This window comes from Callithrix jacchus, chromosome 9 (genome assembly GCF_049354715.1).
Source record: "Callithrix jacchus isolate 240 chromosome 9, calJac240_pri, whole genome shotgun sequence".
NCBI classification, from domain to species: Eukaryota; Metazoa; Chordata; class Mammalia; order Primates; family Cebidae; genus Callithrix; species Callithrix jacchus.
In genome coordinates, this window is record NC_133510.1 from 83,899,830 (window position 1) to 83,918,646 (window position 18,817).

General features: G+C 36.1%; 1 protein-coding gene across 5 annotated transcripts in view; it reads left to right on the top strand.

Annotated features, from left to right (window-relative positions):
* Positions 1–18,817, top strand: part of ACSS3 (acyl-CoA synthetase short chain family member 3) — a 163,566-nt gene that overhangs the window by 99,397 nt on the left and 45,352 nt on the right. For all 5 annotated transcript variants that reach the window (XR_013521947.1, XR_013521949.1, XR_013521948.1 and 2 more), the window contains one exon: positions 4,173–4,276. Coding sequence is in view for 2 of the 5 variants with exons in the window: in XM_002752792.7 (XP_002752838.4) it covers positions 4,173–4,276 (104 nt within the window). In the remaining 3 variants the exon portion in view is untranslated. The remainder of the gene's footprint in view (positions 1–4,172; positions 4,277–18,817) is intronic.

Genomic DNA, 18,817 nt, shown 5'->3' on the forward strand with positions numbered 1-18,817 from the left:
AATGTGATTTTTAATAGTTGTAAAATTATTTATTTTGGTTGCTTTTTGCCTACACTGTTGAAATCAACCAAACCGATCCTTTTACACATTTTAATGTGTTATCTAAATGTATAATGTCTTCCATCACAGAAGTTTTCTAAAATATCAGAAAAGTGTTTGAATAAGATGTGATTAGAAACCTGGCCCTATTTTTCAGTCCTAGGATTATAAACATTAGGGCATTTATATTTTTCATTTTGGCTTGTTTTTACATAGCATTTAAAGTTACGGGTGTATCAACCTCATTTTAAACATTAAAACTTTACACTAATCTTTGTTATACTTTAACCTACTTTTAATAATTTAATGTTTAAATAATTGTTTCCTTCTGCTCTAACAGTCCTCTCAGATGAGATCATTTTTGACCATCAAATTTTAATCTTAAATTACAAATGTATACATTTGGTTACTTAAATTTTATTTCAAATTGCAAATGTATATGTAATTCATCAAAAAAGTATCTGCTTTTTTTTTCTAGTCTGCCTTTTATTCATTCTTTTCCTTGTTCTCCCATTTTCATCCTTACTTTCTATCCCCCTTCCTTGTTCTCAAAGAATTAAATACTTACAATAATTATTCAAATAATTTTTTAACAAAGACTAGTAATAGGTTATTTTCTACTCTGGAATTCAAAGTGATGCTGCTGTGTCTATATCAGGACATGTACATTTTACCTTTGGCATTTATTGTGCTAAAGAGCTGCCTCTAGATAATTTTGAATTTGCAGTTGAGAAAAATAACCAGTGGGCAGCTACTCAAACATTATTTTTGACAGTGGATTGTACCATTATGTGAAGTCCTATAAAGATGTCAAATTATTAAACCAATTGTATTCTAAATTTTGCAAATTGGTTGAGATAACACTTTACTTATAAACGCATTAAGTAATATATTGTCTTAACTGCATTCAGTGACACTTGCATATTCACATATGCACATGCACACAGATCCATATCAGAATAAATTATAAGCTTAATGATTTGAGCAATAATTCAGTATATAGTATTAAATTAAATTTTTTCTTCATCCAGACCAGTGTAAGAGTTCTGTTGCTCCTCATTTGGCTACTGAACTCTTGAAATGTGGCAAGTCCAATTTGAAATTTGGTATTAAAAAAAGACTGGAAGATATCTTACCAGTAATTTTTATATGCATTGCATATTGAAATAACATTTTAGATGCATGTATTTTAATTAAATATATTATTAGAGCCAATTTGACTTGATTATTCTTATTTCTCTGAATGTGGCTCCTAGAAAATTTTAAACTACATATATTTCTTGGATTTGTAGCTCACATTATACATCCATTGGACCATACCAATTGCATTAGCTCATTTTGCTTTGCTGTAAAGGAATACCAGAGGCTGGATAATTTATAAAGAAAAGAGGTTTATTTTGTCTCAGGGGTCTGCAGACTGCACAAGAAGTGTGGTGCCAGATCTGGTTCTCGTGAGCCCTCACAACATTTAGAGTAATGGTGGAAGGCTCAGGGAGAGCAGGCATCTATTATAGCGAGAGAAGAAGCCAGGAGGAGGAGCCGTAGTGCCTGGCTCTTTAAACCAGCTCTCATGTGAACAAATAGAGTGAGTGAGAACTCACTTTTTACCATGGGGAAAGCACCAAGCCTCCCCACTAGGCCCCACCTTCAACATTGGGGATCACATTTCAACATGAGATTTGGAGGGAACAAATATCCAAACTGTCGCCAATTTAGTTCATCATCATGGCCCTAACTACATTATTGCAAAAAATAAAATGTAATAAGATAATTTTATTCTCTGAATATCTTTACATTTGCAGATGATGATTTTTTTTTCTCTCAAAACGAATGTGGAATAGTAATATCACATTGGATGTTTAACCACAATTTAACTAAAACCTCTTTTGACACCCTTACAGATATAAGGGTATAGATAGCGTCTTCTATAGATGAAAATTACTATGAATAATTCAAAGTGGTTGCCTTTCACATATAGACATTATTTATCAGTGATTCATTTATATTCAAATTAATGATTTTATGTTTTCAATAGCTGTTTACAACCCTGATTTTTTGTAGGATAATGAAACTCACTTTTTTCTCACTACTGAGGTCAATTGCACCTTCAGGGCCAAGATTATCAGTAAAAGTTAGGGGAGATGTTAAAGTAAAATTGGTGATGTGAGGAGTTAAAAATTTGTTCATTTGGTTGTTCCTCTTCTGTTGACATTCATGCTATCTCTTTGAGATACCCTCTCCCCACTCTTCAGACCTCCATTCAGCTACTTTAATCAACAAGTCACGGACATTATCTTTACTCTCCACTGCTATGGTCCTTGAGTGATTTTTAATACTGTTTTGAAAAGAATCCTTCTATCAAAATACTCTTGTTTCCCTCTGTGTCTTTCACTGTTAGACCCTCTTAGCTACCATAAAATCTATCATCTTTCAGAACAGACACATTTTCAGGATCTCTAAGTTAGAGATTGCTTTCTCTCTACAATGACACCCATTTTTTCTCACCTTGCCTTCATTTTCATCAGCTGTTTTCTTATGTGACTTCTAGTCTTTTACCTCACTATTGTATATTTCTTTTATTCTGGTTATTCCTGGCTTGCCGCCTTATGTGACTTCTAGTCTTTTACCCCACTGTTGTATTTTTATTCTATTCTGGTTATTCTTACCTTGCCTTTCCATTATTCCTGCCTACTTGGGAGTGTCCAGATGGCCTTTCCAGCATTGATTTCCCATCCAATCTGTGCTATTCCTGCTTAGCCTCCCAGGCCACTGATTGACTCCATAAAAACCATCTAGCTGTTCTGAAGTCTTTTCACATTTATGTTGTGCTCCAAAAATATCCTAGAATACCTATTCCAGAATTTTGTTCCCCTCAGGTCAACTGTTCCCTCTCAATTTCTACACCCTTAGAAACCAACATGCCTCCTCTTTTACTTGGAAGAATAAATCAAACTACAAACTGGTGTTAATTTTGCCAACTCCCCACCTCCGTGCTTTATCATTGTAAGCATCTAGAAATGTTTAAATACCTAAAAATTTTATGTACTTTGATTGGTCTTGGGGTTATAAAGATGTATGTTCCTAAGACTCTCATAGTTCAGTGTAGGAAATATACAAAAATGAAAGAATTCTAGAATGAGATACATGTTTATAGCAAAGACAGAAACAGAATGTTATTGGAACATTGGGGTGGAAATATTTGAATCTTCAAGAATCTTTATGAAATGGTATGAAAAATTAAGGATATGGTAAAATGTATTACATTGTTCAGGATGAGTAGGCAGGTTTTTGTCAACTGTGTGTCTTTGATAAATTAACTCTTCACACACACACACACACACACACACACACACACACTTTTTTTTTTTTTTAATAAACAAGCCATGAAAGCATTTCAAAATGGGAAAAAAATTCCATGCTCTCAATGAACCACTAATGGGGTCAACACAATTCTATTTTTCTATTTCATTTTTTCCATTCTGTGGTATGGTACTTTCTGCAAAAGATGCTTATTCTCCTGCATCTGTTAGTAACCTTGGATTCCTTTTGATTGAAGAACGTTTTTGTCTTCCAAGGCCACAATGGCATTTACTTCTTTATCAGCTATCTATCCCATATATGTCTTTGGAATAGGAAAAATATGTACTTGAAATCAGAGTAACCTTTATCAGAGGAATTCACAAGAAAGAACAAATTCATATAAGTATTTACTGCCTTAGCTGATACTTATGTATGTATATTTTGTGTATATCCTTACTTAAAATACAGCAATCAAATTTGGAGCCAAAATTAGCAGGGATAATGTCAAGGTGAAAGAGATTTTATCTTTGATATTACTTGAATATGACAGATCTATTATAGAGATCAGCTCAATTGCTCTTTTAAAAACTGAAAAGCAGTGGCTGTGAATTCTACTTTTGAAGTATCTCATTCCAATTTTGTGATGTGTATTTGCTTACATCTGGGGCCAAACAAGAAATGCCTCTCATCATTATACAGTCTGATATATTGATTATATGGCTGTATTGCATCATGATAGTGTGGTTTTATGTTCAACAGTGTTTTAAAAATATAAATGAAATTATTTAGATGTATTTGCCAGGAATAATTTGAATTCACTGTCTCATATTCAGGTTCAAAACATTATTTTTGGCTGGAGAACGATGTGATATAGAGACCCTGGAATGGTCCAAAAGTGTCTTCAGAGTACCCGTCTTAGACCATTGGTGGCAAACCGGTGAGCATTTTCCTAGCATGTACATAAGTATTAAATAAATGTCCCAAAACACTGCAGGGATTGGAGGAAACTTTTGAGCTATGACCAGAAGATCAGGCACAAACTCAGGATTCAAGGGGTTCAGATTTCAGTAAAAATAAGCAACTTTTTATTATTGTGTTATTAATAGTGTATTCATAAGTGACGTTGATGCCACCATTGTCTTGGTCCCTAGGTATAAAGCACTATCTTCTCTTTTTTGTTTCCTACATCTGGTAAGTTACTAAGCCTCATATTTTCCTTTAAAGTATATTTTGGGTTCATCCCACCTTCAGTATTCCCATTGCCTTTGAACTATTGCAGCTGCTTATCATCTGTCCTGATTTAAAGTAACCTAATCACTCATCTCTGTTCTCTCTGCTTTTTTATACACCCTGTACACTGCTCCCAGAGTCCCTTTATGAAGCCTTGTTCCTCTCATAGGACTCTCTGGCCACCTTCTATATTCTGTAAAATCTAATATATTCTACCTAGTATTCAAAGCAGAGAAACTTATTTTTCTTCAAAACAATCATCATTGCATATGTAATTTATTCATTTAATTTATTTTGTTTATTCTCTGTAGTCCTCCCACTGAGTGTTCTTGGGAAACAAATTTTCATATTAAATAAATTGACTATAAACTTTGGAATAAGCAGACAACTACAACAAAAACGCTCCTTCTTCTTTGGAGGGATGGCTATATACATGAGAGTGGGTGCATTGTCTAGAAGCCATTTATCTCCTCACCAAGTATAGAGATTTTAAACAGTTTGACCCACTGAAAGCAACTATGAGCCTTGGCTGTCCTACAACCTTCATATATTCATATTTTGGTTCAGTCCCAGTTAGTTCAATGAATTAGATCAACATTTTTATATAAATGTTTTCAGTATTCTTATCTTCTGTGCTTCTGGGGCAGAATATCCAATTTGGGTTAAAAATGGATCATTACTTCACAAAAAAATAGCTCTGATTAAAAATGATTTTCATGTAAAAGATTAACTGAATGACTAAACCTCAAATTCAGTGTTTGATATTTCTGAAATTTTTGATTCTGAGAAATTATACTTTTTATATTATGTCCTTGAATATTGTTCTTTAACAATGTGTTTTCTGGCTGGGCATGGTGATTCATGCCTATAATTCCTGCACTTTGGGAGGCCAAGGCAGGCAGATCACTAGAGGTCAGGAGTTTGAGACCAGTCTGACCAAGATGGTGAAACCCATCTCTACTTAAAATACAAAAAGCTAGCTGGGCATGGTGGCACATGCCCATAAACCCAGATACTCGGGAAGCTGAGTTGGGAGAATCACTTGAACCCAAGAGGCAGAGGTTTCAGTGAGCTGAGGTCCTGTCATTTGCACTCCAGCCTGGGCAACAGAGCAAAATTGAGTCTCCAAAAAAAAAAAAGTGTTTTCTCCTTTGAAATATGAAATATAAAATGAATGATCAGAGCAGAAGACACTTTCCTTCCATTTTCCCTAAGATGAAAATCAAAAGGTTTCTATTCCCTCCAGTTTTACTAAGGGGAAATTGAGTACCACTTCAATGCTATGTGTAGAAATACAAAAAAACAAGTAGAGAATTATTGCTTCTGCAAGAAAAATATTTACAGTGTTTAAGTATTACCATTAGCCAGGAAATTTTTAACAGTTATTTTCTTGGTCATGAACTGGTAAATGTTTTGTCACCTTTAAGATTATTTTCTTTATCTGGTCAAAATGGAGGAATTACTTCCCACATAAATGTGACCTGACACAAACACTTGCAGAGGAGTTCTGTTTCCTTCTCCAAGGTGACTGTGCCGAAACTCACTGAAGAAAGCCAGCACATTCATAAATACAACTATAAAATTCTTTTACTTTTTCTTAATATATAATAGCATGTGTGAATGTATGTAGTTAGTGTATTCAGGCTTGCAGAAAAGCTCACCGAAGCCTGTGACAAGCATATGAGGTCCCTGGTGATACTGAGTTTCATGAGAATTTGCAATTTTTCTTTAATGTATTATTCCAAGGGAATTAATAGCCACATTGTGTCACTGTGCTGTCATTGTAATCAGGCTGGAGTGACTGTTAAATGCCATAGAAAACATGGATTTTACTAATGACTGATTTTTTTCAATTTCCATTGTCCTCATCCCATTTGATTTTCCAGCATTTGGTATTCTGTCCTGCTAAACTACACAAATACATTTGGATGGGTAGATAGATAGCTACTAGCTAGATCGCTAGATCATTTTGTGCTTTATAAAATAATTTCGATACAGGTGAATCAGAGGTCAACTACTAACAGGAACGTAGTCAGGATCTCTACTCATTTGCATAAAATCAATTCATCATTTTTAAAGTTGTATGTCATGATAAGTAGTTACAAAATGATACTAAAGGGCTGGGCATGGTGGCTCATGCCTGTAATCCCAGCACTTTGGGAGGTCGAGGAGGGTGGGTCACGAGGTCAGGAGTTCAAGACCAGTTTGACCAACATGGTGAAACCCCATCTCTGCTAAAAATACAAAAATTAGCCAGGCGTGGTGGTGCATGCCTGTAATCCTAGCTACTCAGGAGGCTGAGTCAGGAGAATCACTTGAACCCTGGAGGTGGAGGTTGCAGTGAGCTGAGATTGCACCACTGCCCTCCAGCCTGGGCAACAGAGTGAGACTCAAGCTCAAAAAAATACACACACACACACACTCACACACACAAAGTTCAACATTTTCAACCATTCTTCCATAAAGTGCTATCAAATTGATGTTTGATTCTAAGGGAAAGGGCAAGTATGTTATGAGTTATTATGAACTCTTAACAAAACATCTGATATTTCTAGTGCATTCATGAGTTTCCTAGTTTTGTATTTCAAATAGGTGGTAGTGCATTTCTCCAAGAAGTGTTCTAGTAAACACATGTTAATATTTAAGAGAAGGTTAGCTTTAACCAAAGATTTCTTTCCTTTATTTCAAATTTCAAATTTTCTACAGAGTCCCCTTTTCTTGTTATTGACTTAGAAGCTGATATTTTTCACATACTTGTACATTTCTATGAACTTTTCATATAAACTCATATATATATAATTTCATATGTATATGGATAATTCATGAAAATTTGCTCTCTGATTACATTGATATAGGTATACAAATGAGCTGCTTAGAAAGTGAGATATGTAATTTGAAATGAATAAGGTATATGTTAAGTAACTATAATGGGTGGATAAAAATTTGTTCCTTTGACTTGAGTTGTAAGAAGGGACTCTGCAGTCAATTCATATATATGACCATGTTTTATTAATCAGGGTTCTCCAGAGAGACAGAATTCATAGATAGAGATACAGATTTAAAAGAGGAGACTTGTTAGATAGATTGGCTGACTTGATTACAGAGGCTAAGGAGTCCTATAACAGGCCATGTGCAAGCTGGAGACCCTGGAATTCTGGTAGTGTGGCTCAGTCCAAGTCCAAAAGCCTCAGAATCAGGGAAGCTAATGAATGGTGTCACTCTTAGTTCAAGACCAAAAGCTTGAGAACTCAGGGGGCTACTTGTATAAGTCCTGGACTCCAAAAAACGGAGAGCCTGGAGTTGTTGTCCAGGGATAGAAGAAGAGTATATTCCAACTTCAGCAGATGGATACTTCTTTCCTCTGTTCTTGTTCTTTCTGGCCCTGACTAACTGGATAGTGCCCTCCCGCAATGAGGAAAGATCTTCTCATCGTGTGCTCTCAGACTCATATATTAGTCTCTTCTGGAAACATCTTCCCAAACACAGTAAATAATAATGCTTTTCTAGGTTGCTAGGTATTTCTTAATACAGTCAAATTGACACCTAAAATTAATCATCACACATTATTATTGTTACTCTTGTGCTATTTGTATTAGAACCAACAGATTCTAGTAACATCCTTTTTTATTTCATTAATATAGGCATTCTTTGATATCTATTCAAATAAAACCTAATATTCTAAATGGAGAGCTAGTCTGTGGAAAATACAAGAACAGATTAGCACCCTCCACCCCCATATGAATATTTTATTAAATTGTTGCTGTTCAGTACCACTGAAGCATGAAGCTCTTGCTTTGGAATATAATAATGTAAATATTTAATGTTCTCATGAAGGAAATTGGTCTTGTCAAGTTTAGAGAGGAGAGTTGTCTCTATTTGTTTCTAAATCTGTATAAAAGCCAAATTGTCATTCACCCAGATGTTTTATCTTCACAGTAACTCATCCATAAGAAGATTGAAAACATCTGGATTACTGACTGAATTTTTTCATTTTCTTTTTTACCCAGAGATAGAGAAACAGGGGTGTTACAATCATAATTTAAAAAGGGAAAATAAAGAAGATAATTGTTTCATTAAAACATGGTAATTCATGTGCAAAAAAAAGTGAACATGAAAAAAACTATCCTCAGCTGTACAATCCCCTATAACAATAAAACGCTATATTGTTATAGAGGTCAGACAGGAAGCACAATTTTGGAAGAAAAGAATTGCCAGTGCAGTGCATGGTGGCCTTTGCAGGATTTTTGTTCTTGTAATTTAAGATGACTATAAAGGACCTCTTGTTTTTATGAGAAAATGAACTAGTACAAAAAAAGATTTGCTAAAGTTCAGAGACTTACTGTTAAATTCTAAACACATTAGATCTGTTTTTTCCTTTCCTTTCCCTTTCCCTTTCCCTCATTCCTCCCTCCTTCCCTCCTTCCCTCCCTCCCTCCCTCCCTCCTTCCTTTTGCTCCCTTCCCTCCCTCCCTTCCCCTTCGCTCTCTTCCTCCCTTCTTTCCTCCTTACCTCTCTCTTCCATCCTTCTTCCCTCCCTCCCTCCCTTTTATTTTGCTACAAGATATGGTATTGGTTTAGAAAAGATTGTAACAAAACATCCTTAAGCCCCAATTGTTTAATGTTGTTTAATCCTAGGTAAAAACACTTTATTGTTTCTCTTGCTATCACTCAGGTACTTCATGACAGCTACAAAGATAGAATACTCAAGTTCCACAGTGGCTTTTATAAAGGACAACTTAGTGAAGGGTTTATTTCAATAGAATTCACAGGACACAAAGTGTATACTTACCACCAGAAGATCTAGAGCTTGTATGGAAAGGGTTTCAAGTGTCCAGGTACTGATGATATAGTCGAAATGAAGTAATGACCACCAACTGGGGCAGCACTCAGTGCTTTTGTTGCATGTTTTCATCATTTTAATGGAAGATTCTTAGATAATTTTCATAATTCTTAGATAATTTACAGGATTTTTTTAAACTCTAAGGAAGAATTTCAGTGAAATTCAACTCTAAAGAATTTTAAACTCTAAAGAATTTCAATGAGAAAACAGTAGTCATCTAATAAATTGAGACATTGGTGAGGTTTGAAATTATTGATCTTACTTTATCTGCCTTGAGCCATCTTTATTGAGTTCTTAAATCTTGGTATCATCTGAGTATTTTGCTCCATACTTTGTTGAACTGCTTCGGTTTAAATTGCAACTGTAGTTCTGAAGTAACTATAGTCTATCTACAGCCTAACTCTTCTTCCATTGAGAAAGAATCTGATAATTTTAGATTTTGTTAAACTGGATCCAAAGGCTACAGCAAACATCAGTCATGTCAGCTCCTAAATCTAAACTATTGATTCTAAGGGTACACATACCCTTATACCATATTATTAAAAAGTTTTAAGAGCTACTTGACATGATTTCTTACTTTTGCACAGCTTGGTAAGTTAATATTCCTGAGAGCAGACAACTGAGGCAAGACTTTTAACTACAGAAGTTGACTGGGCTGATCAAATTTAATCCTTATTAGTAGGAATGTCTGGAGAAAAGTCATTAGCCCAGAAATTTTTTAAGACAGCAATACATTTTATTTCAAACATCAAAACCACAAAATAGAATAATTACTAAGAGTTAAATAACAGAGATCTCTATGGGAAATGTTATAGGCACAACTATAGCCCTGTCTCATTCCTCCTAAGTAAACTAATTGTAAGACACTTAACTAGGAATTGAGGATTTGATAGGTAAGATATTAAAGTCTAAGTCAATTTTCCCCCCAAGTGTCCTCTTCCATTGTTACTCTTGAATTCTCAGACATTTTTCTTTCATGTGTCCATGCTGATCTACTGAATTGCAGAGATTTTAATCTGTCAGACTGTAGTTCTGAACACTTAAGCTATAATAGGGAATTTTATATCCCTGGAATCAGCATTGAAAACATTAGGCCTCTTGTTACTTCTTTTATTTTTAAAATATTTTACAACTGTGTGTTAGATGTGTGACTTTCTTCCCAAGTTACTTAGCTTGTGTACTGTACAAAATCTTGTATATTTACTGCAAAATGCATTCCTAGGCATAAGCTATAAAAGGCTCTGTATGTTTGATGTGACAATGAAGAAAGTATATTATAGGTGACTTGAGGACTCCATCTTGAATTATTTACAAATCTGTTTCCTATGGTTTGGGTACCAATAGCCATTAGCAAATATTCCTCTGGCTACAGATTGGGGAGCAGAATATTTTCATGTGCTATCAAATGCTTCCTTCTGGATTTTGCTTTTTTTTTTTGAGACAGAGTTTCACTCTTGTTACCCAGGCTGGAGTGCAATGGCGCGATCTCGGCTCACCGCAACCTCCGCCCCCTGGGTTCAGGCAATTCTCCTACCTCAGCCTCCTGAGTAGCTGGGATTACAGGCACGCACCACCGTGCCCAGCTAATTTTTGTAATATTTAGTAGAGACGGGGTTTCACCATGTTGACCAGGATGGTCTCGATCTGTTGACCTCATGATCCACCCGCCTCGGCCTCCCAAAGTGCTGGGATTACAGGCTTGAGCCACCGCGCCCGGCCTTGGATTTTGTTTTTAAACTACTTATTATTGTCTGCTTCTGTATTTTACCCAGTAATTTCTGAGTCTATCAGATTTGTGCTATGTTGGTAGAGTTTCTTTAAAGTACATGCCTGTGTTTCAAAGATAATTCATTGAACTAGTGTGAAATGCAAACTGTAGAACTCAAAGAGCTGGGTTGTGCTCAACTGGCAAAACACAGCCCCATGAACAAGATTGTCTGGGAGATGCCCTAGGCTACTTACAAATAGTAGAATGCAAGTACTCTTTCAGTAATATGAATGACTTACTTCTTTCTGATTCATCTTTGTTTTTCACACGTTAATAGAAATAAATTTATATTTTTCTTCCATTCAAAGAAAGGATATTTTTGAGAAATTTATCATGAGAAGTTGTGATGGGGAAAAAAGCAGTTATATAGACACCGTGTCATCTCTGCAAGATGCCGTGACAGTATCCATCTGGTGAGAAAGAAAAGAAGCCCTATGTCATCATTGTTGCCTGGCAACAGCATTTTTTCCTCATTTAGAGCAGACTTCATTAGTTTAAAGTAGGTGATTTTTACCGATAATTTGAAAAGCCAGAGCTTAGAAGTAAGCTACGTGAATTTTGGTTTGTGGAAAGAATGATCTTTTGTCTAATGTAAGGCATGCTTAATAAGACTTTCTCTTTCTGAAAGTAAATAACTGTTTACAAACTGTTAATCCACCTGACAATGAATTCTCAAACCAAATAGTAGTCATCAAATCATTTTCCAGGCATTATAATGTAAAAAGAATATCATTTAAAAAAATATCATTACACAAATTCGTTCAGAGCTGTAGAATTGTGTTTTAGAATCACTATTTGTGCTCATTATTATGTTAGTGATAATGTTTTGGCAAGACACTAGACGCGGGGAAATCAGTTAATTATATAAAGTTAGTTTGGCCTTTGAAATATCTGTTCTAATTCTCCTCTTACCCTTGTCAAGTATCACATATAATCCACATTGGAAAGGTGAAAATATGTCACATTTTTATAGACCTTCACAAGAACAAAAGTATCTGTACCTTCCTTTGAAACTTTATTGTCTGAAAACTTGATTCCCCCTGTTATATGTAAAACCCCACAAAACAATTCCCAATCCCTCTTTTGCTGTGAATTTTAATTTGGAAGACAGCAGGTGGCTCTTCTCCTTGGAGAAACAATGTGGGTATTGAGAAGTAATGCAGAATCCAGCAGGACTGCCTTTAAATCCCACTTCAGCCACTTATTCTATAGCCATGGGCAAATCCTTGATCTTAAGTTTCTTCAGGACTAATTGAAAGCTTTAAATAAACTGAAATATATATTAACAACCTAGAAGAATTCCTGGTGTATAGTCAGCACTCAAAAAATATTATTATGTATTTTTATTATTTTTTGAGATGGAGTCTCACTCTGTTACCTGGGCTGTAGTGAAATGGTGCCATCTAGGCTCACTGCAACCTCCTTCTCCTGAGTTCAAGCGATTCTCCTGCCTCAGCCTCCCCAGTAGCTGGGATAATAGGCACCTGCCACCACGCCCACCTAATTTTTGTATTTGTTTAAGTAGAGATGAGGTTTCACCGTGTTGGACAGGATGGTCACACACACACACACACACACACACACACACACACACAATTTTCATTTTTTTTTTCTATAAATAGCTCTTTATGAATGTAAAGGCCATCTTTAGAATCCTGGCCTTTAAATAATTCCGACTGAGAAAAACTAGACTTTATAGTCTTTAAGCTCAATTTATGTTTGAGAAAATGTAATCATAGAGATTTTACTTTTCGAGCCAACAAGCTAGTTGACATTAGAACCAGAATGCTCATTGTTCAGCGCTGTCCTGGGTCCTCTCCCAAACCTCTTTTATCTCATGCCTTTATTAATTCAGCATTTCTTATCTAATTGAACACCAGGTTATTTATGGGCATCTCCATTGAATCCTCCACAGTTACAGACAATGTGCTGGGAAGGGAGTAGGATAAGACCAGTGTCTCATAGCTTGAATTAATGGTGTTCCTGCACAAAAAAAGTTAGATTGCTTTGAATTAAGTATCTTAAACTTAAATCGTACCATCTCCTGAACACAAAGATTACATTGATTTTCTTTTACTAGTGTACATCTCACTGTTTCTGCTTTCTTTCTGCTACCTATTCAGCTTATTTATAGTGCACTGTATAGATTCAGAGGTGGAAAGAACGGTTTCTTTACAAATTGCCTCTATGCCCATCATGATGCTGTGATTAATATGACTCAGCAGTACTAGGTTGCTGCATTGATTTATTTCTAAGACTTCTGCTCGCAGCATGGGCTACCGACTTCTAAATCCAAATTGTTTTAATGTAGTTTCTGGAACCACTGTAAAGGCAAAATGGCAGATTGCCAGATGCAGCAGGCGCTCTCATTTATAGAGCTGGACTTGTGAACTTGCCACCACATCTTCCTCTTAACCCTTGCTCACATCTAGTTTTCTTTAACTTGTGAGCCATAACCCTGGGGGTTAACTTGGCCTTTTCCCTTTTGCTTCTGACCCATATACAGTCACCAAGACCTTTTGATATCAAGTATAATTAAAATTTGGTCTTATCTTCTACTGCCACTCACCTCACCAGATGGCCCACATCTATCTGATTTATTGCTTTGGGTTGGAATCATCAGTTTAGTGCTCCAGTTAGCAACTGAAGAGATTTTTCTATGATGCAGTTCTAAGCTAATCGCCTCTGCAGAAACCCCCATGTCTCCCATTGTTCCTGGAACAATATTCAAATTTCCTAACATGGCATGAAAGGCATTTTATGATCTGCCTCTGTTCACTTCTTTCACTTGGTCTCTCATCTCTCTAAGTACACCTGTCTCCTGCAAGCTTCGCTCTGCTGAATAACTTGCAGTCCTTTGACAGTCTAATTTCTGAACCTTTATACATGCTACAATTTCTATTTGGTGTGTCTTTATACCCTTAACACTCCCTTCTCCCAAAGAGAAATACCTTTTAGTGAATAGAATATATTCAGTAAATACTTATTGAATGACTGTCTTTTGAATATAATACTTGGAATAAGAAAATGTTGTAAAGGAATTATAATAGTAATATACAGTTTTTATCTTCCTGGAGTCATCTATGTTTCTTTTCTTTGGTTCATTTTGGGATTGTGATTTGCTACTTACTTTTTTTAGACCCCTGATCTTTATCATGGGAGCCTAAAATCATGTTAGAAGTATGGATATACTAGTCAACAAACATTTCCTGAGCACAGAATGTTAGAGACTGGACTGTTTGATCCTGCTGATACAAATGACTCTCAGGCACACAGCCTGATTTCAACTGCAGGTTAGGAGAATGTTTTTGTTAACTACATGCAATTTTTTTTTTTCGAGACATGCAGTAAATCTTTTAAAAAAAGATTATATAACATTTTAATGGGAAATGTTCCAAGTATTTATTGCTATGTTAAAAAAGCAATTACTCTGGAACCTAGCAGCTTAAAACAACAACCATATCTCATGATTTGGGGGATCATAGGCAGAAATCAGCCAGGGATTCTAGTGCTCTAAGTACTGTTGACTAAAACAACACAGACAGTATTCAGTGATGAATGTGTTACCGCAAAGGGATCCTGATCCAGACCCCAAGGGAGGGTTCTCAGACCTTACACAAGACTGAATTCAGGGCAAGTCCATAGAGTACAGTGAAAGCAAGTTTATTAGGAAAGTAAAGGAATAAAAGAATGGCTACTCCACAGGCAGAGCAGCCCCAATGGCTACTGGTTGGCTATTTTTATGGTTATTTTCTGATTATAAACTATACAAGGGATTAATGTTTCATGAGTCTTCTGGGAATGGGATAAGCACTTCCCAGAAGTGGGGGTTCCGTTCCTTCCTTTTTATACCATATAGGGTAACTTCCTGACATTCCCTTAGCATTTGTAATCTCCTAGCACTAGTGAGAGTGTCTTTTAGCATGCTAATGTATTATAATTAGCATATAATGAGCCATAAGTATGACCAGAGGTCACTTTCACAGCCATCTTTATTTTGGTGGGTTTCAACCAGCTGCTTTACCTCATGCTATTATATCAGCAAGGTCTTTGTGACCCGTATCTTGTGCCAACTTCCTATCTCATCCTGTGACTAAGAATGCCTAACCACCTTGGAATGCAGCCCAGTAGGTCTCAGTCTTATTTTACCCAATCTCTATTCAAGATGGAGTCCCTCTGACATTTGAATACCTCTGACATATTTCCCTTTCCCTTTTATAAGGTAACCCTAATCCTAAGGATTGTAGAGGGATGAAAATCCATCTTCTGTAACTTTTTCAGGCTGAATAGGGGTGATGATATTCCTGCCTATTAGGGTCTCTTGTATTCAGCGAAGAGAGGACTCAGTCAGAAAGCATCTGTATGTTGAGGGCCACTCGTAACTCATGGTTTTCGTCAAAAGGTGATATCTGGAAGATTGAGTGTTCAATTTAAGAGAATGTTGAGTAAAATTATCCTGCATTCCTACACATAGAGTAGAATAGCAATATATTCCACAATAGTAAAGCAAAATAAGTAATAACGATCCCAATAAACTAAGTAAGTAAACTAAATAAGAAGTCTTTCTATGAACTTGGTGACTGTAACTTGGAACCAAACTGATATGGGGTTGCTAGCTGATTCCAATACATATCCAGAATTATAATACTAACCTGGAATTTTACATTCCATGTCCTCCATGTTTCTTCTGAGCTGCAGTCAGAAATTACTAATTTGTTCACAGGAATAAGCAAGGTCAGTCTAAATTGCAGGAAAAAACTCAAAAACAACTGGTGACACTAGAATCTAATAGCAGGTATATAGCAGAGTTCTTGGAAAATAGTTTTTCTCTCTCCAGTCTTACATTTTTACTAAAGACAAATCATGGTAAGACTGATTTGCTTGTAAATCAGACAAATAATCAGGCCAAGTTTAAACTTGGCCTGATTATTTGTATAAAGTACAGCAAGAATAATTATTTTTCACATAGGTTTTCAAAAATTGGCTTTGATTGAACTTTAATTAATTAATTTGCCTATGTTGTTGTTTTGAGGCAAGGTCTCACTTTGCTGCCCAGGCTAGAGTGCAGTGGTGCTTCAGGCTATTGAGCTTCCAGGCTCAAGTGATCCTCCCAGCTCAGCCTCCCCAGCAGCTGGGTCTACAGGTGTGCACCGCCATACCTGGCTAATTTGTGTATTTTGGGGGGTATAAATGGGGTTTTACCACATTTCCCAGGTTGGTATCGAACTTGCGGACTCAAGCAATGCACCTGCCTTTGTCTCCCAAAATGCTGGGAATGTAGTAATGAGCCTCTTTTTCTTTAAATTTTAATTTTCCATTTTTGTGGATAGACGATGTATATATTTATAGCTTGTATGAAATATACAGGCACAGAATGCATAATAATCACAAGTCAAAATAGGTAAAGGATTTTTCATAAGAGTTGTCAAAGTGTCTTTTAGAAATTATCAATATTATACATGCTCACACTTATATAACAAAAAGGATTGAATATCTTTGGTTTATGCAGACCATCTACCCAGAGTCTGTCATCTACCATCCAACTGGACCCTGGTCTTTCTGTCAATCTTGTGAATAATCATGTGAATTGGTCCCTGATGTTTAGGAAGCCACAGAAATCTATTAACCAATTATTCTAATACAGTTCCGTCTGTCTCTGCATTTCCTACTACACATCTAACTCTCTTGCACCCCAAATAAAATAAACATGTACATAGAACCTGAATGGTGTGTAATCATTTAAATAAATTACTTTTATGTTGTTATGATTCATTCACTTTTTGTTCAAAACTTCATTAGCTTACAGTATCACTCAGACTAAGGTCTTAGGATGAATATGAAGTGTTCTTGCATGATCTGCCTCCTCAGTATTTCTCTGACCTTATTTCCTATTAATACTTTCTGTTAATTCTGTGATTCTCTTTCAGTCACATTGCCTCCCTCACTGTTCCCAAACAATCTAGGAATAAACCCAACTCAGGATCTCTGAACTTGAGGTTTCCTTCTCTTATGTTCTTTTTCCCTAAATATCTAAGTGTCACATGTCCTCCCTTCTTTCAGGTGTTGACTTAAATGTCACCTACTCAGGGAGGTCTTTCCTATTCAATACAAAATTGCGACTCCTCTCCATGACATTTCATACTCTGTTTATGTTTTCTTTTTTCCCTTAGTATTTATCACTCTTTTATGCACAATACATTGTTACTTTTGTATAATATGTTGTTCATTGTCTTCCACTTAGAAATTGGGAGGTCTCCATGAGGGTAGAAATTTTGGCTACTTCTGTTTATTATTGTATCTCCAGTTCTAACACCACCACCTAGCACATAATAGCTGCTCAAAAACTCTTTGCTAATAAGTGATTTGTACCACCACTACTGCCATTTGCAAGTATGGGAGACAGGGCTCACTTCCTGTCAACAGGGATTTTTCTTCCTCTACTGAGACAGTCTAGGTGATTTTATTCCCTGCTCATCCTCTTTTACTTGAAAACTTCAGAAGTGCTACTTGTCTATTCCATTCTTCTCCTTTGAAAAAACTATGAAAACTAGAACAAGTTGTTTAAATTTTTTTTGGTTAAGCCTCAGAATGTTTCATCAGTAAAAATAATATTACCTTTTCTCCCTATAGTCTTGTAGTGGGACTAAACACAATTATTTAGATTAAAAGCTCTTAAGTTTTGGTATATAGCATAACTCATATTTAAAAAATATGATTCTAGTTGTCTTCCCTGTTTTTACTTCAGAGTTAGAAATTTTAAAGAAAATTCATTTAGTTAACAACTTGTTATATAATAAAGTAGAGTGAGTCAGTAAAGACATGCAGTGAAGGTACTATGATGTTTGCCCTTTTTTGAAAACAGAGAAGTTTCTCTGTTAGCTTCTAATGCAGTATGAGGATAAATGTGCTAAGGTGACATTCTTCACACCCTTCATTTACCTGTCATCTTCTTCCTGTCTCTTATCTAAAGAAACTATGCTGATGATTTGCTGAAGATTTTGTGTTTCTAAGGCTAGGTGCTTTTGTGTAGATGTCTCTAAATGAATATCCAATGCTCTTCCACAAAGAAAATGCTCTGGTTTGTTTATTGTAGCTATTTCCCAATTACAACATGACATCTAGATTTCTTGTCTCCCTAGATAACTGCTAGCCACGTAATTACAGGCTGGGTAGTATGAAGCAGATGTTTTTAGAACATCTTTGAAATGGGGCTTTGGGAATCCATAGGATTTCAGTTAAGGATTGTAGCATGCTTTTAGGGGCTGTCACTAACCTGAAGCCTATTCTGCACATGGATCAGTTTGAGAGCAAGGGTGTTTATCTCATCTGTATGCATGAGTGTGAGAAAATGTGTATATGTTTATGTTGAAGTTGAGTCAGTGCTTAGGTCCCAGGATGTTCAGAGGTACAAAGAAGGAGGACCAAAGTATCTAACAATTACGATCTTTTTCAGCTCACTTTTATCCTTTCTATGATTCCTTAATATGCTTAGAGTCCTAGGAAGTGTCATTTTCTACATGTCACAGGCAATGCTTCGCTTTGCTTCTCTTCTCTTCTCTTCTCTCCCCCTATCCCCCCTCCCCCTCTCGCCCCTCTCGCCCCTCTCGCCCCTCTCGCCACCCTCCCCTCCCCTCCCCTCC